This window comes from Apiospora aurea (assembly GCF_038362705.1).
Source record: "Apiospora aurea strain CBS 24483 chromosome Unknown utg000005l_segment0_segment0, whole genome shotgun sequence".
Lineage (NCBI taxonomy): Eukaryota > Fungi > Ascomycota > Sordariomycetes > Amphisphaeriales > Apiosporaceae > Apiospora > Apiospora aurea.
In genome coordinates this window covers 5062480-5079755 of record NW_027117392.1, presented here as the reverse complement: position 1 = coordinate 5079755, position 17276 = coordinate 5062480, and the positions used below count along the sequence as shown (strand labels likewise).

At 53.6% G+C, this 17276-nt stretch overlaps 4 protein-coding genes across 4 annotated transcripts; 2 read left to right on the top strand and 2 right to left on the bottom strand.

Moving 5' to 3' along the window:
* Positions 1-42: 42 nt before the first annotated feature.
* Positions 43-1124, bottom strand: PG986_008102 (FYVE domain-containing protein; the record flags this gene model as incomplete). Its single annotated transcript, XM_066844324.1, has 2 exons — positions 43-471; positions 648-1124. 2 exons carry the CDS (start codon positions 1122-1124, stop codon positions 43-45), a joined length of 906 nt encoding a protein of 301 aa, XP_066700436.1.
* A 6486-nt stretch (positions 1125-7610) lies between these two features.
* Positions 7611-9877, bottom strand: PG986_008101 (uncharacterized protein; the record flags this gene model as incomplete). Its single annotated transcript, XM_066844323.1, has 2 exons — positions 7611-8332; positions 8524-9877. 2 exons carry the CDS (start codon positions 9875-9877, stop codon positions 7611-7613), a joined length of 2076 nt encoding a protein of 691 aa, XP_066700435.1.
* Positions 9878-10985: 1108 nt separating this feature from the next.
* Positions 10986-12648, top strand: PG986_008100 (uncharacterized protein; the record flags this gene model as incomplete). The annotated part of the gene is made up of 3 exons (XM_066844322.1): positions 10986-11010; positions 11091-11953; positions 12004-12648. 3 exons carry the CDS (start codon positions 10986-10988, stop codon positions 12646-12648), a joined length of 1533 nt encoding a protein of 510 aa, XP_066700434.1.
* A 1101-nt stretch (positions 12649-13749) lies between these two features.
* Positions 13750-15372, top strand: PG986_008099 (uncharacterized protein; the record flags this gene model as incomplete). Its single annotated transcript, XM_066844321.1, has 4 exons — positions 13750-13860; positions 13909-14056; positions 14119-14333; positions 14389-15372. 4 exons carry the CDS (start codon positions 13750-13752, stop codon positions 15370-15372), a joined length of 1458 nt encoding a protein of 485 aa, XP_066700433.1.
* Between the last annotated feature and the right edge of the window lie 1904 nt (positions 15373-17276).

Here is a 17276-nt window from a genome sequence, read left to right as displayed (position 1 = left end):
TTTCAAGCTTCTCCGGTCGAGGTATCAGACTCGCTCACCCGCTCAGAAGGTGCTCCAGTTCCAATCCCGAGGCACGCTCGCAGCGACCTCGGCGTGCTGCACGCGCGCTTTGGTAGCGCCAGCCGGGATGGGAAGCACCGCGCCGGTCGCATCGACAGGGCTGGAGGGGGTCGTCTGGGAGCCACCGTTGATGCGGTAGGCCGACCCGCCGTCGCTGCTGCCGCTGCTGATGGACGAGGCCTGGCTGTTGGTGCGGCTGCGCCACGACTTGAACTCGGTGTAGCAGTGCTTGCAGGCGCGGCTCATGATGCCGCGCGGGTTGTAGTTGGCGTCCTGGTCAAGAGGAACCTCGAAGGACGAGTGCGGGTCGCAGAAGATGTTGCCGCAGCGGCGGCAGTGGTGCCTCCGCGTCCAGTAGTTGAAGTGGCGCATGCAGGCGGGCTCGTCGCAGATCGTAGAGTCGGTATCGGGCTGGAAATTGGACCGTTAGCATCAAAGTCGAGACATGGGTGTTGGGATGGCGTTGAGGTCGTGGAACAAGGGATGGACTACCCAGAACGGGAGGGGTACGGAGACTCGCGGGATGAAACATGGTGTAAGGGATCTCGCATGGCTGTGAACACAACACGCGGCGGAATGAAGCTTACCTTCCAGTGTTGCTTTGTGGGCAGCGCCGTGGGCTTGGGGAACAAGTCGAAATCCCATTCGTTGTCGACAAACTTTCCATTGTCGACCGTCGATCGTCGGCTGAACCTTCCTCCCAGATTGCCGAGTCCAGCCAAGCTGATGAAGCTGTTGTTCATCTTCAGGCTCTCGCTGTCGTCCTCGATCTTCTTGCCGGGAGCAACGGCACGCGATTGGCGCTCGGTCGGGCGCAGGACGGCGGGCATGTAGAGCGGTCGCACCTGTCGGCCGTGATATGACTTGGGTGACGTGGGCGAGGCATTGTTGGAGGTGCTAAGTGGAGAGATCTGGGGCTGCGTGTAGACTTGTTGTGTTTGTGCCTGGGTCTGCGACTGAAACCCGGGCGATTGTGGGTTGTACTGGTTGTACTGGGGCGTGTAGAAGTGCGCAAACGGCTGCTGCTGGTCCGGCAGCCTGGGCATGATTAATTCGGTGGCCATGATTGCGAGTATACGTATAATAAGAATGTTGCCTCCGCTGGGTATCTCCTCGAGACTTTTTGTTATTTGTCTCTTTCTTTGTTGAAGTTGGTGTTGTAGGTTTGGGTGTCGTGTGCTCGTGTGCTCGTATGGTGGTGCGAGTGTATGTAATAAAGTAGCCTGAAGAGTGGAATCTACAGGGGGGGTGGATGCTGCTTTGCGCTACAGGGCGTCTTAGATTGATTGGGCGTTGGGGGTGTTTATGTAGAGGCGAGCCGATTACCAGCCACGCCACACAGGTCTCTCGACACAACACGTTACTTCTCGGGTATATATGTATATGGATCGACTTTAGGACAATCGAGAGGCTTCTTGTCGCAGAGGAATCTGAAGAGAGAAGAAAAGAGTCGAATGAGGTGAAAGCGCGCTTCTCGGGTTCTTTCTAGGTGCGTCCGGCTAAAGGAGCTTATTTGAGAAAGGTCGGTGGTGGTGTGAGGGCGTGGGTATCCTCGGCGAATGGCGGCAAGCGGCGCAGGGTATGGTCGTAATGTAGTACTCGACTCGAGCAATGGGCAAGTACGGTGGTCCTGAGTCGGCGCCAAAGAAGCAATCAACGGGCACAGCCACCTTGTTGATAAGAGGTGCAGCCTGCAGCAGGTAGGTTTAAGATGAGATGGTGGTAGGTATGGATGTAGTAGTAGGCGTATGTATGCGTGATGTAGGTATGTATGCACGCACACCGACAGAACAATGATACCAATAATAAGCAACGTACGACGTGAGTTGCTGGGGATGGTGACCACTGAAATATGAGGATTCGCTGATAGAGGGGGCAAACAAGCAAGCAAGCAGGCAGGCAGGCAAACTGGAGAGAGGAGGATAGGGTCCAGCTGAAGGAGGATAAGGTCCAGCTGAAGGAGGATAATAACACAACCCCAAATGGACAGAAGGAGGCGTGAGGTCAGGTTATAGCAAAGTCGATGTCACTATGGCGTTCCAAAAGGGCGGAAATAAGAATTGGTGACAGTACAGCTGAAGATGGGCAACCATTACCAACAAGACAGTACAGTCGCAGTCTGGGGGAGCCAGTCTGATATTGGTCCGAGGACATGGGCGAGAGAGAGCCTAGAGAGCCAGCAAGCTGCAAGAGTACACCTTGACTTGACATCCATCGCTCCATCGCTGCTCCATCGCTCTATACCTGGGCCCGCTTTCTTCCAATCCTACGTACGGTGTCCAGGCCATTCTCTGTCCTGTCGCAGTACCCAAGAGATACAGAAGACGATCCAGATTTGCCGCTACGACTGCACGTAGACGTAGGTATCGGGTGTATCTCTCCCTCGCGTGCCCACTTCCCACCTGCCTATGCTGCCCATGTTGCCCTCTCCACCGTCTCGTCAACTAATTCCGCCCTCTCGCTGCTGGGTCACTGGCCTGTTGCAAGGGCTTCCAGGATAAACCTGGACGTCTTTCTAGCTGCATGCTTCGCTAGTGTTGCTGATACCTTGTCAAAGATGCAGCTTGGCAAAGACTGGTGGAAAAGAGAGACGAGCCCCAGCCAGCCCGCCAGCCAGCCAGCCAGCAAGCACTGTGCAGGGGGTTCTGATCGTAGGTAGTCTTGTCGTGAAGCAAGTCGTCCCTCTCGTCCCTCTCGTCCCTCTCGTCCCTCTCGTCCCTCTCTCTCCCTCGCCTTCAACTACGAATTGCTCTCCTCCCCAGGATCGTCGTGGGATAGGCAGGGCTGTGCGACGTCGGAGTGCGGAAGAGTATGTCCGTACACTGCTACCACAATTGTACACAGACGATGGACACACTCTCCTCCCCCTCGTTGTTATCAATCTATACATATGTATGATCGTTGGGCTAGCAAAAAAAAAAAAAAAAAGTGGCATCTACATGTGCATGCAGCTATTTCCACCTTTTAGAACTGTACATTTATTATTGTTTTTCCGTGGACGGTTGAGAAGAAGAGATGTAGGGTTACCCGAGTCAGTCACCGATGCAACCACTTTCACCGTTTTCTCAAGCTGATTTCGTTTGGGGCGAGACGAGGCGAAAAGATGTCAAATGCCTAGTTGCCTAATCGGGTGTCGGTCGGTGGTTCCCTGTTGTTCTTCAGGGTCTTTTGGTGCCCATCGACATGGACATGGAGGGTTGGCGGCGGCTCACGCTTCTGAACATTGGGTAGGTACTGCCGACACCCATGATTCCCAGGACAACGGGTATACCGTCTTGGATATTTTAAGACCTTGCGGTATACTATTATAGTCAGAATTCGTGGCTGAGCTGTACCCTATTATCTATCAATAGTACAGATTCGAAACCATTTCTTATAGTCGTCGTCGTAGTAGTAGTAGTAGTAGTAGTAGTAGTAGTAGTAGTAGTAGTATCTAAAGCAAAGACATGTATTCATTCCCCTGAGTGCGAGCGAGATGGCGGGAGGGAAGAGGGGTCCTTGTCTCTTGGTATGTGTCTTTCTTTTCTTTTCGCAACCCTATGGATCGTCTCTCATGGCCTCTTCAGGGATGTTCTCTCCCGTACGTCAGCGGTCAAGGGAGGTTTCAACGGTCCCTGGTCCAATCGTCAATTGATAGGATATCGTTGCTTGACACAATATCTGTGATCGACTCTTCATTATTATTGATCAACAAATCAACTTAAATTAGCCTCTACATTGGGGAATCTCGCATCTCCGTTTCAACATTATCCGGCGACGTTTTCTCATTTCTCGGAATATGGCCGAACAGATAGTTTTTGAGTTGGGACTCCGCCAAGGCTTCGGGCACGGCAACTCCTGCATTTGCAACTCTATATACAAGTAGAAGTCCCATTTTAGCACGGAACAAGCAATTGGCGCTTCTTCTAAAAAAACAACAGGGTCCATCCAATGTATTCGACACGTTGACACGCTATCGCGAAAGCATATCGCATTGCAGCAGTCCATCTTTGGATTTTTGGATTCTACAATTCTGAAACGATTGCTCGCTTGTCTGCTTACGGCGGCAGCAGGGCCAGGACGACAGGTGGAAAGAACCGAGGTACGGGCCATCGTGGGTATGGAGGGCGAGGCGGGCGTCCCCAGCATATCGAAGCGCCGAGGACCCTCATTCAAAGGTTGTCCAAGGTGGGTTGTTCATTACATGCGTGCAGGCCCTCTTCTGTCTCTCTCCAGCCTGCCAGCCCTCGTTGCCTGGGTTGCTATGCAAGGCCAGAGTGGCCAGTGCAATGCCGGCATTTCCCGTGGGTCAGGAGGTTGAACTTGGGCCGAACATCCTGACCTATTTACGTCTCGCGACTCGGCATCGTGACATTTTCAATTCACTCGGCCGGACGAACAGCGTTGTTGTTGCTGCTGCTGTATTAGTAAATGATTGAGAGCGATAACAAATCCAAGTCACTAACGGAGACGGTAAATAATATGATTGGTACATGGTTAGTTGGTCTCAGGAGAGGGCCCTGATTCCATTTTCAGGCCGTGATACCACCGGCGCCCGTTGACGATCCCGAGGATACAGCGCTTCAAGAGGATGCGGGCAGCATCGTCGGCTTCAAATTTCCCAGGCGTGTGGCAGAGCAGACGGGACACGGTCTCACAATAATGAAGAGACCCCGCGCTTGGGAAGAAGAGGAGCAGGAGCACGGGTAGCACCTCACCTCGAATTTGCACATGCGAACGGCGGCTCTCTCTGTTTACAGTTGCGACAAGCCCGCTTGAGGTAACACGCTAATAACACGCTCGGCCTTTTCTTGGGAACAGGCAGCAAGCTATTGGCTACATGTCGGTGGGCCCTGCCATGAGGAAGCCGTTCAGAATGGATTCCGTTTGTAACAGTTTATCTCTATCACTCCACACAAAATCTACCGATGCCTCGGGAGCGACACATGTCGTCCTAGACCACACGAGGTCGCTGTGGTGCGTGCGTTGCCTGGGTAAAGGTAAAGAGAGAGAGGCCACAGTAACAGGCGCGATCAGTCTAAACCCGTCACGGCGGAGAGACACGAGACCTTCGGCCTTAAGCAGCGACAGATGCGGTTCTGTTCGGAAATTTGATGATGAATAGCGTTCGAATACCAACCGCGTTTGGCACCGCAGAGGCCCAAAGTCGCAACTCGATGGATGTATCGGCAACGCCTGTGGGGGGTCTGGTACCCCGTCTATGCACGAAAGTGCTGACCGACATGCGGTTTATTCTCGCTTGGCTACATCATGGTTTGGCCTCATCCTTCGATGCGACGCTGGCTGCCTGTCCTGCTCCGCTCATTGGCAGGCGAGGAGGCTCTGCTGTAATGGACATGTGCCGAGAGCTGAAAATGTACATCAATATCAGTCTTTCTGCTGTAGGTACGCCCAACCCAGCAGAGTCGGTACGGCAGATTGGAAATTGCTGCATTATTGCTGCATCTTACTCATTTGAGGGAATCTATGCGACGAGTCCATCGATGGAGACATTTATTAGGTAATGGGCTTACCTTATCTAGAGCAGAGACGACTGGCGTACTAGAGGCTCACTCCTCCCACTCCGGGCTTCTACCGAAGGCGACTACATACTGGCACTTACCCAGCCTCCAGCAGAAGCACCGGCCGAGACGTGGTCCAGGCGGTTCCAGCCATTAGGAAAGACCGATTTCCGGCTTATCGTGGCGGTGGATCCAGATTTGCTCTCTCGCCCAGCAAGTGTGGATGGGGGGTTTTTTCAGAGTTGTGACGTTTGTGTCCAAATGACGATCATTGAGAAGCCTCATCAAACACAGGCTCGACAGGGACCACGGCTGTTGTCTGAGGCTGTCAGGAATGGCGGTGATGGTAGTTCCAAACGCACATCGGCTGCCGCTCACTCCGGGAGCGGAGTAGTCGGGAATGACAGACATATAGAATTCGCCGGGCAGGGCAGGGCATGCATACCATAACGAAATGGATATGGATATGGATAGATGTGTGATTCCATTTTGATCTTTGTGATGGAATGGAAATGAGGGCATTGTCTGTTCGTTCTGGTTCTGGACACAATTCAACCCCGCGGGCTCGCGGGGCAATGCAGCTAGTGATGGCTAGGCGACGAAGCGACCAGAACCACAGTGAAGGTTCAAGGGCCACTGCACCCAGCGACAAGAGGAGAAAGAGAGGCAATTCCAAAATACCTACCTCATGGGCGGTAATACAGTGCTGTACAGTGTGGGTGGCTAATGCACGCCGCCGACAGGCCCCCCTTGTCGAGCCACTATTCCAATCTCGAAGGGTCTTGACCAATGCAGCCAATGGCACGCATTGTGCTTATCATCTTTTGCTGATTGGTCCGCTGCACATCCACTGCCCGAAATGGTATGTCCTAGCTCGAAAGAGGAGTTTCTAGTAGCGCCGCTTCTGGGGTTTGTTAGCAGCAGAGGCTCCTACAGAGAGGCTCCAGAGGCTCCAGAGGCTCCAGAGGCAAGGACACGGGGCCTGGAGCGAAGCATGGAGCGGGCCTGGAGCAAAGGGAGTTGAGTGAGGAGGATATCGTCGTGGGCGGGCTGGGGTGGCTCTCGCTCGACCTCCCCGTCAGTGCGTCCCTGAAAAGCAAACACAGACATACACACAGAGCAAGGAAACGCAGGTAAAAGGTGCCAAGGGCAGCTCGAGACGGGTGCCGTGGTAGCCGTTGACGGCTGTTACGTGACGTTTCCTTGTCCCATGCTCTCCCATTTGATGCAAATTCTCCGAGAGAAGCGACCAGCAACCGGCTCCTCCGTCAATGATTGCCATTCGCCGTCTCGCCTTCCAAGGCGCGGTCCTGCGACTGACTCGCATTTCACCCCCCCCAAGACAAGCTGGGAAGGTTGGTTACACAACCAGTGAGTGAGCGACTGAGTGAGCATCAATGGGCTGGCGGTGGCATGCCGACGATCCTATGAGACGAGCGATAACTGTGTCGGCGGTGAGTAGCAGGTTGCAGGTTGCCAGCGATCCCAAGTTTCATCATTCATGCCGCCGTAGCGCATGAATCGCAAGAGACCACGACCTCCGATATCATAGCGCAAGAGCCAATTGATCAATCAGATTGATTAGATGGAAGCGCAGATCAGAAAATGGCAACAGGGCACGAGAGCCGCATAATTGATATCTCGATCAAAACCCCCCTCGCCCGCCCCTCTCACCCTGTCTGACCGAGTCGTCTCCCTCCGGCCTGCCGGCTCCCAACCATACCCCAAAAGTTTACCACAACCCCAATCTCTGACGTAGAGATCGCCTCAGCTTTCAGCATGAGTTGGCGATAATAGCTCCCGCTTGCTCGCTTGCTTGTTCCATCACGATCTGTCGAGCAGGGAAGGCCGGTGGTAGGGCAGATATCTCCGCGGAAGACTGGTAGTCTGGAAGATCTGCAGAAGCCCGGCCCCCGACGACGCCAGTTGCTAGGTCACAGAGAAGCGAGATTCTGACGTATGTAAACTTCAATAGTTTTCGATTTCAGCTATCTACTACCCTCATAACGTTTCAATAACATAGCGATTGATGTTCACGATACGACTATCTTAACTATCTTCATCAGACAATGATTCATGGTCCTGCATACTTACACCCTCAGCCCACGTCCCGGACTTGCCTCCTTCCTTGTAAACGACCCGGAGGCCCTCGATGACCATGCCCTTGTCCACCGCCTTGCACATGTCATAGACCGTGAGGGCGGCGGTCGACGCAGCCGTCAGCGCCTCCATTTCGACGCCCGTCTTGCCCTCGCAGGAGACAGTCGCTTCAATCTCCACCGTAGAGCCTGGGCGATCTTGTGTCTTCCCTGTCTTTTCCTCCTGCGTGAAGACGTCAACGGACACCTTGGATATAGCGATCGGATGGCAGAGTGGAATCAGATCTGGTGTCCGCTTTGACGCCATTATACCCGCTATCCGTGCAACTCCCAGCACATCGCCCTTCTTCATTTGATTTTCTTGGATGAGTTTGACGGCGACCTCGTTTGTGAATCGTACCGTACAGACCGCCTTCGCCGTTCGTTTGGTCGGCGCTTTGTCCGAAATCGACACCATGTGTGCAGAGCCGGATCCGGAGACATGTGTAAGCTTAGGCGGCTTACTACTCCTATCATTGAGCCGGGTGGCAGAGTGCGAGAAAAGACGTTGTTGAAGACCCCAAGTGATACTTTGCGACATCGGAAGATACGATGGTGGTACTATTCCCATGCCAGATGCTACGCGACGAGAACCCCCTTGCCGCTGCGGGAACGTGTGATCCATCCTCCAACCTGCTGAAAAGCTTACTGGATCTACCGAGCAATCGCTTAGTTTTGACCTTTGAAGTTTTCGTAGACATTGAGACGAGGACGCCGCTTCCAGCTGACCAAATTCCCCAAAAGACCGTGAATGCCCTCTCGCGGCAGCAAGGCGACACATGGTGGACGTTCAGGTAAATGATCGTAGAGGTATGATCACCCACCTATAAGGATCATGGGTCGGTTCTTCATGTGTTCCAGCTGGCCAATGCCCGCATGCTTCTCCTTCTTCCGTTTCACCGCCATGCCAATGATATCCAGGAGGTGCTGCTCATTAGGGGCAAGCCCCAGCGGCTTTGCCGGTTCAGTAAGGATAGTTTGTCGTCGGGTCATCTCGACCTGCTTCATAGCCTCGTATGCCTCTGCCTCGATGGGATCGCCGTTGTTGGACTCCCTAAGTATATCTCGGAGTGACACCTCGGCGTTTCCAAACAGGCAAACTTTCAGGTTTCCGTCGCTGGTGATGCGTAGGCGGTTGCATGTGCCGCAGAAGTTGTGCGTCATGCTCGTGATGAAACCCATCCTTCCCGCGAAGCCGGGTATCCTCCACGTCTTGCTGGTGTCGTTTTTGTGGTCTTTGACCTTTTCCACTGTTGGATATTTCTCCCGGATGCGGTCGAGCATTTCGGAATAGCTGACCATCTTGTTTTTGTTCCATTTGTTGCCGTCAAACGGCATGTACTCGATGAACCGGATTTCGATATCCTTCTCCCGAGTCATTTCAATAAAGGGAAGGATCTCTCGATCATTGATTCCCCTCATAACGACACAGTTGATCTTCAGTTTGATGCCAGCGCCGTGGCGGTTGAGTTCCAGGACTTTATCAATACTCTTCATCACGGCGTCGAACCCCTTCCTCCTGGTCATGATCTGAAACTGGAAAGGGTCAAGGGTGTCAAGACTTAGGTTGACACCGGTCAAGCCAGCTTCGACCATACCATCCAGCTTTCGGTGAAGTGCTATACCATTCGTAGTAAGACATAGTTCCCGAAGCCCATAGGGGCGCAGGGCGCCCAGCTGCTGCATCAGAGGGAGGATATCCTTCCGGATCGTCGGTTCGCCGCCCGTGAGCCGGATCTTGTTGACGCCCTGGGACACGAAGACGGAAGAGAGCATGACGATCTCCGGCGTTGTCAGCAGCTCGCGCTGAGGCGACAGCGGCACGCCTTCCTCGGGCATGCAGTAGACGCAGCGGAGGTTGCACCGCTCGGTGAGCGATATCCGCAGGTAGTCGTGCTGCCGGTGGTAGTTGTCCGTCAGGAAATCGGAGAACGGCTTTGCCGCCTTGATCGCATCCCGGCGGGAGGAGCCGCCCTCGGGGAAGGGCGTAACTTCTGCCCCTGCCGCGGGAGCAGCATGATGTCTTGCGTCATCCGTCGTGGTGGCAACAGTAGAAGGTGCTCGATCGACCGCGGTGGAAGCTATGCCCCGTGTCTGGAAAACATGGCGGCGGCTTGCGCTGCGGGCTGCGAGGCGCGGCAGATAGTAGCATGCCGCCCGGCCCGCTGGTTTAAGCATCTTGCTTGGTGTTGCGCTCCGGCAAAGCACGGAAAAGCGCAGGTGGGATCGAAGGGGAGGGGTGAGGGGAATATTAAACACTTCTCATCGCCAAGTGCGCAGATTACAACTATAGGGAATTAAGGAATCAACAAATACAAATCGAAAGAGAGTTTAGGATATCCGGCAGGGGATATATCGATGCGTGTTGGTTTGTGCGAAGGCGAATCTCGAGAGGCGGAGATGGCACCGCTATGAGTAAGCATATGCCGGCTGGAGCTTGTCAGACTCACAGGGCGTCAGGCCGATGCCAAACTCTGCGTGGAGGCTCCGAGCCCGGCCGAATCTGATAACCGGTTTTCTTTCTTATCCCCAATTTGGTTTGATCTTAATCTGCGGGGACCTGGTTATTTAGCAGCGAGATTTGTCATCATTGTATTTCATATCTTGCAATATGCGAGGTAATGGTAGACAGGTTGGATTTACGAAATACACGTATTAAATGGTAAGTGCTATCTTTGAGTGTTTTGGTTCCGGATGGGCCGCCCATAAGCGAAAAGGCGCCGAGCGCAGTACACGTACAGCACAGCGCGAGTGGACGGGCAAACAAGTGTGGCTTGGGCATCAAAAATAAATGACTGATTGTTTTATTGTCGAAGCCATCAATGCGTCCTCCAGTGGCCCAAGAGCAACAAGACCAACATGTCGTGCAATTTTACCATTACGTGCATTCGCACCGACCGTCACTTCCGAGGTCGTACATGCTGCGTAAACAATATCGAAGGCCTGCAAAGAGGATATTACCACGTCCGTAGTACCTACAATTTCGGCAGAACATCCATCTACCGCACTTTCCCACAATCTTCATACCCACCCGATTACTTCTGCAAAATCGCCCGCGCCGTCGACCTCCGAGTGCCCAATCAGATTTCTTCCACTGCCTCTTGACAACCAAATGACGTTGGAACAACGTGGTATCTGATTCCACCCACAAATAGACCTCATTGCAAGCCGGTACAAGCCACACTATCTATGATACGCTAGGTTCGGAAGAGGATATACAGTACAGTACAAGCCAAAGGTCTGTTCGCATCGCGCCGGCCCGCCCAGCCTTCTCGGGATCTTCACGATGCGCTACTCCCCGGTCTTAAAATGTAGGCACTCCCGCTTCAGCCTGACCAGCATTGCTTTCTCCTCGATCCAGCTTTAGTCACGTGCTGAACTCCATCAACAGCTTCGCCTCACTGTCTACCGAGCCCTGATGGGCACTACATCGCCACAGTATCAGTCACGAGCATCCTCCTTCGGGAGGTTGCCTCGCTTGATGTCATTCGGGCCATCAGACTGCCAGCCGAGGTGGTGGGCAGCGTGACGACGTTTGCCTGGTCCACATCTTCCAAGAGACTCCTCCTCGCATCCGCAGAGGAGATTCATGTCTTTGATGTCGCAGAGAGCAGCGAGTATCATGCCACGATACGCAACCCCGCCATATCTGGCGCCAAGTCGGTGTTTGTAGACTTTGGCCAGAACGACAATGAAGTCTTTGTCTTCTCTGCCTTGGGCATCAAGCTGTCCATCTTCCCGCTGTCCTCGTCTCAGGTAGTCGAGGTCTATAACCCCAAGTTTTACACCCCTTCCTCGGTGGCTCATGGGTTCTCTTTCCGCCCCGAATCCGGCCACCTGGCTCTGTTGACGAGAACATCCGGCAAAGACATGATCAGTATCCACTCACCCGGCAACCGGGCAGTCGCAAGGTCATGGAGTCCAGATGTTATAGATGCCCAGGGCATTGCCTGGGCGCCTGACGGCCGGTGGTTAGTGGTATGGGAATCCGCTGCTCATGGCATCAGAGTGCTCTTTTACACCGCAGACGGCAACCTTTACAGAGACTGGACAGGGCCTCGGCCAGCTTCACCGGATGACACAGACTACGGGCTACACGCAGGCGTCAAACAGTTGACCTTCAGCCACAACGGCCACCATGTCGCTGTTGCAGACTATGAGCGAAGCTTGTACATCTTATCTACTTCGAATTTGATGCAGTGCTTCGAGTTGGTTCACCCTCTGGGTTCTATAGAGCTTAGAGATACACTCCAGGTAGGCCGGAATCTCCCTCTGCACCAAAGTCTAATGTCTAACGAGAACAGGTCTGGCAAGAAACTGATGCTACGGTATCAGCATTTGTCAAGGCGACCCAGCCGGTCGCACCACCTGGGCGGGCGTCAAAAGCCTCACAAGACCTCAGGACCGGCTGTGACCATATGTCATTTGATTGTTCGTCGGCTGCCATCGCAACTATATTGGCGGACGCGCCCACGACGGTCTGGATCTGGGACGTGGCCGCTTTGGAGCTCCGAGCGGTCCTTATCTTTCACTCAAACGTGTCGAAAGCCGAGTGGCATCCTGCTCAGCCCGAGTTTCTATTCGTCAAGTGCGAAGGCGACAGATCCAGTGGGTTAGTCTCGGTTTGGGACCCGTTGAGCGGTGGCCCCCGTACAGTTGATTTTCAGTCATATTTTGCTGGCGGCATAACAAATGGCAGGGTATCGACATTTTGGGTCAAATCGAACTTGGAAGTGCCAACAATACTCTTGACCGACAACAATGAGTGCATGCTGGGATCTCTTGCAGATGAGGATCAAGAGGTCCCCTGGAAAGAAGATCCCGTTGAAGAAACGCGGAATGACGCGTCTGATTCTGCTGCAGAAAGCGACAGCCAGGACTCTGACATGGACCCGGGCGACCTGGACGATACCTTTCATTTCAAAAGAGGGGCGGGGCTTGTTCAATAGTGCATCTCACAACGACACCAGATGCATGGGCGAATGACGAGTCATATGCAGCTCTATTCGAGTTCGCTACCGGGAACGCCTATCGCGCCACAGCATCCCAAAAAATTCAGGTCGCAACCAGCACATATAGCATCCAGGTGTCGAGAACAAATGGGCATATGCGTCTCAACAGACGAGGAAAGTCTCATTAATCAATGACACACCGTTTGCCAGGTGTCCAAGAATGTTTGCTTCCAAGTTATATCTAAACGGGATCTCACAATCTCCAACGCTCCAACCTGCATATGGCGGATGGCGCGGTCTGGCCCGGGCTGGTCCGGGCCAATGCAACCGAGTACCCAACGAAATTTATCAACCGGGGGCCAAGATGGATATGCTGCCTGCGAGTCTGAAGTCTGGACCAGTACCAGTTGAAATCACAAGGAGCAGTCTGGTCATATCCATTCGGCAAACCAACCCCCACAAGCGAACCACGCTTATTGGAGATCGGGCCTGAGACATACCGAAATCCAGGTCAGCCCAGATATACCCCAGAACAGCTAAACATGAGGCACCGTCATGGCTTCAGCCGATCTTTAAGTTGCCATTGACGGAGCAAGGCGTGATGTCGTAGGATCATTACGGCCCTTTATTTGCCGCCGGCCGCTCAGGTATCCCCGTTTGGCCTGCGCAACAACGGTAGCCCTGCCTGCAGTCTCAATGCCCTGGTAGCAGCCAAGCTCGATTTCCACACGCGGCAGGCTGCCTGTGTTACTTGTATCGTGAACATGCAGCCTTGATTCCGGCCGCGGTATCACCCTATTGGAGAACACGAATGGCGTTGGCCTGCTGTTGGAGGTCTCTCTGCCCACACGATTGGGTGCTGTGATGCTGTGAGCTTTCGATGATGCTAGTTGGCATGGTCCAACAGATCCTGCATTGAGTAGTTGATCATGGAGAACAGGTTCTGTCCTTCAAGATAGAACGGGACCAGCCTCGTGCGACTTATAAAGGTCGCCTTGGCCGCTTCTTTCATTGTAATGTTTCACACAGTCTTCCTTCTAGGATAGACCCTGCCCCCTCTGTCACTCGATAAGCGTGTGCTGCAGCTTTCCGGTACAAATGGCGGCAGCTGTGTCCAAGACAGCGCCCCAGATCCCAATAAACAACACCGTTCAGGTTTCTGTGCCCCCAGGAGATCAGACCGGACTGTACTACATTCTGATATCCAATGTATGCCCGACAGCTCGATTCCAGTAGTAGAAACTTGCTGATACACAGTCACGACAGCTACCCTGGCAGACCTCGTGGCAGCAAGTAAAGGATCACGTAAGGACCGTCTGTGCAGTTGAGAGAGTCGAGATCTTCAACGAAAGCACCAGCGGATGGGTCTCAGTGAGGGGTCGGGAGAGCTTTGACTTAGCACTACGTATGTGTCCTTGCATCGTGAAACCACTTCGGCCATATCATGGTATCTAATCTTTCCCACAGAGTTCCTGAGCACAGAGCTGTTCAATGGACGCCCAACCTTTGCCGACGGGAGGAATGCTGAGCAGTCGATTCCCATCAAGAAGCTCGTTGATACGAGTCTGCCAGACTCGACATCACGTTCGCCCCAGACGCCGCGGTATACTCCACCTCCGCCGGTGTCGTACTCAATCAGCTCTCCGCCGCTTTCGAAGCACTCGACGGCGGAATATGGGCATGTGAGCGCCAAATCCTTCGCTGGTTTTGTTCTCTGCGGTACGCTGATCTTCTTAGTGGAACGCTGCACCTACATATTCGACAAATGCCAGTTCCGCAATAGATTATGTCCCGTATTCTACTTCTATGTCAACCGCCTCCTTGTCAACTGTCTCCGCGACAGCCTCTCCTTGGTATTCAAGTAGTAATACCATGCAAACAAGTGCTTATATGCAGTCGAGCGGTTCCATGCAGTCGAATCCTTCGATGAGTCCGTACTACGAGAATGCGTCGTACCAAACTCCGGCCTCGTACTACGGTTCGACGGATTATCGCAACGCGCGGGTCCCCTCCCATGTGCCTTCTTCTGTCCACGAAGCCCAGCAAACTAATACCGTTGCTGTTGAATGGCGAAAAATCGTCATTAAAGGCCTGCCTTCCTGGGCACAATACGAGCACGTTCGTTCGCTGCTCATGGACAGGGCTAGCCTCCAGGCGGACAGAGCTGGGTTCGTCAATATCAGTTTGTCCTCCAGAAGCGACGGGTCGTCCGGTCGGCGTCATGCCACTGTTACTTTCTCTGACGAAAAGACCGCTAGCGGTATAATCACGGAACTCAATGGAGTAGAGATTGGCGGGATGAGGCTGACAGTCGAAATGGCCAAAGAGGGCGTCTCCAAAGGCGAAGAGCACCGCCCACGGGGCGAAAAGCGCCATGCCAAGAAGCCAGCGTCCAGTGGGCATCATCATTCCAATCACTCAAGCAGGCCGCATCGGGAGGAACGAGACAGGAAGGAAAGTAGCGCTCGATCATCCAAGGAAAAGGACAGTTCCAGATCCTCTTCATCCCTCTTTTACGAGAAGAGGGATAGCACGCGTCCCTCGAGGGAAAAGGAGAGTTCCAGACACTCCTCATCGCTGGCTTACGAGAAGAAGGGGAGTACCGGATCCTCTACAACGCTCTCTTATGAGAAGAAGGACAAGTCTCAGACAAAGCGCGGCGTCGTCATTGCCGATGGCTCATCGCGACGATCGAGCGAGAGCAGCAAAAAGACTAAGTAACCATTGCGTTACCGAATCCTGAACACAGCACGCGCGTACACGCACACACTCTCTCTATCTTTACTGTTGGCTGGAGATAATCATGGGCAGGGTGGTGGTCGTCCATTTTGTCACGTCCAGTGAAACTGGCTTCTCCTTTCTTCGTCACGAACTTTGGCATTTGGTGGGACTTTGCCGTCGCAAAATGCTGTAAATGGTCGGCTGTCTGTTTTTGTTTTACATTGTCTCGAGCTCAGGCGATCTAAGTCGCGCATGTGTCTGAATAATATTGATATTTTGCCCTTGAAATTCCTCGTCTCACGATGAGTTCTCACAATCCATACCACCTGGCGCCGCTATTCGACATCAAGCCCTTACCCAAGCCCTTACCCTACCTTACCCCTAATATAGCCTGGGATCATGAGCTAGAATTTCAACACCTAGTTCGAGTCTGCATTTCGGTTGTACCTGTTGACGTCAAACGTCATGTCATCTCAATCCTTCGACGCATGCAGGTTAATTGCTAGCCCTTGCGTTCCACGAGGTGGAAGAATATGGTTCTCGAAGCAGCTAGCTGCATATGCCACTGCAGAGGGCGGGAACAGCCCATTCCTGTCTGCAGCAAAGCCTTGTTTAACACGAGATGTCAAGGAGGGCTGGAAGGACCCTTCCGCCCACGCCCACGGTAGGCTTGCTTCCAGGAGTCCCACCAGGACGTCCAACGCCATGGCGGACTCTCACCCTCCCGTGAATAAGCGGTCCTCTCGCACATGTTTAAAAGGGGAGGGGGGGGGGGTCACAACCGGGTACGTGGGATGCATTGGCATGCGCCGAAGTCCTTTCCTTTGCTACATATGCATGCGGCTGCTTTCTAATGATGAATCCACGATTTCAGCCGGTCACCCTGCGTCGTCGAACCGGGGAACCGTCTCCGAAAAGTGAACCAATATTCCAGCTTCCGGTTCGGAAGCTCCGCGGTTGTCGCTATTGGCTGCAAATGGATGGTTATTCAAGGACCCCCTGGACTGTCGTTTGCCCCCCCCTTCTAGCCCACCATTGTGCAAGACCGTTTCATGCAGTCATGAAACGCCCAGGTTGCTACGCTGCTTAATCACACCATTCTTTGTCGTTGTTCCTTCCCCTCTTGAAGCTTGCAACCCTCATGGATCGGCCTGGCTGCATGCATACGGGTCCGATGTACATGTTCGGCTGGATCTTGACCGGACATGGTCGTCAATCGAGAGATTTGGAACCGGGGGCAAGATCTATCGAGATTTCCCGAATCTGCCGCGTGCTCGTACGATTAAGCTCGCGAGTGAGTCATAACCGGCTAGGTATACCACGAGTCTATATGTCGGGCGTGCTCTCAGGGAGCCGCATGCAGGTGGAGGGCTGATTTGGATTTCCGTCCGCTTCGCTGGACCAACCAGAGGAGAAGGGGCATCAGGAAAGGCATCCGTCCGTCCATCTGCCCACCAGAGTGCGATGGTGGTATTAAAACTCACCTCGAACCCCCAAAGACCTACATCCATCGGGTTCCTCGGAGAAAGGGTGACCAACCCCTAACCCCCTTCGACTTCGAGTCCTGTGGTTGGTGGTTGACCCCCACCGTGGCTTGCATCGTGATAAGCCGACGGAATCCCGATACGGTGCACTCACTATCGAGTCCGCGCCTTGCCTATAGTCGATAGGAGTGCAGGCAGTACGCCACTCCTCGGCAAACCGAATAATTTGATTGACGCGAAAACAACAAATAGCAATCCCACCACGTCCTACCGTACGTAGTACATCTTTCCCCTAAAACGGGAAAGCCACGGGCAGTCAATTTGATGTCGGGGGCCCTCTCCTGCAGCTGCCCGGACGACGAATGCAACAACCACTGGTGACTGGGGGAGGACCCGCGTGCCGGGGAACGCTGCTGCCGC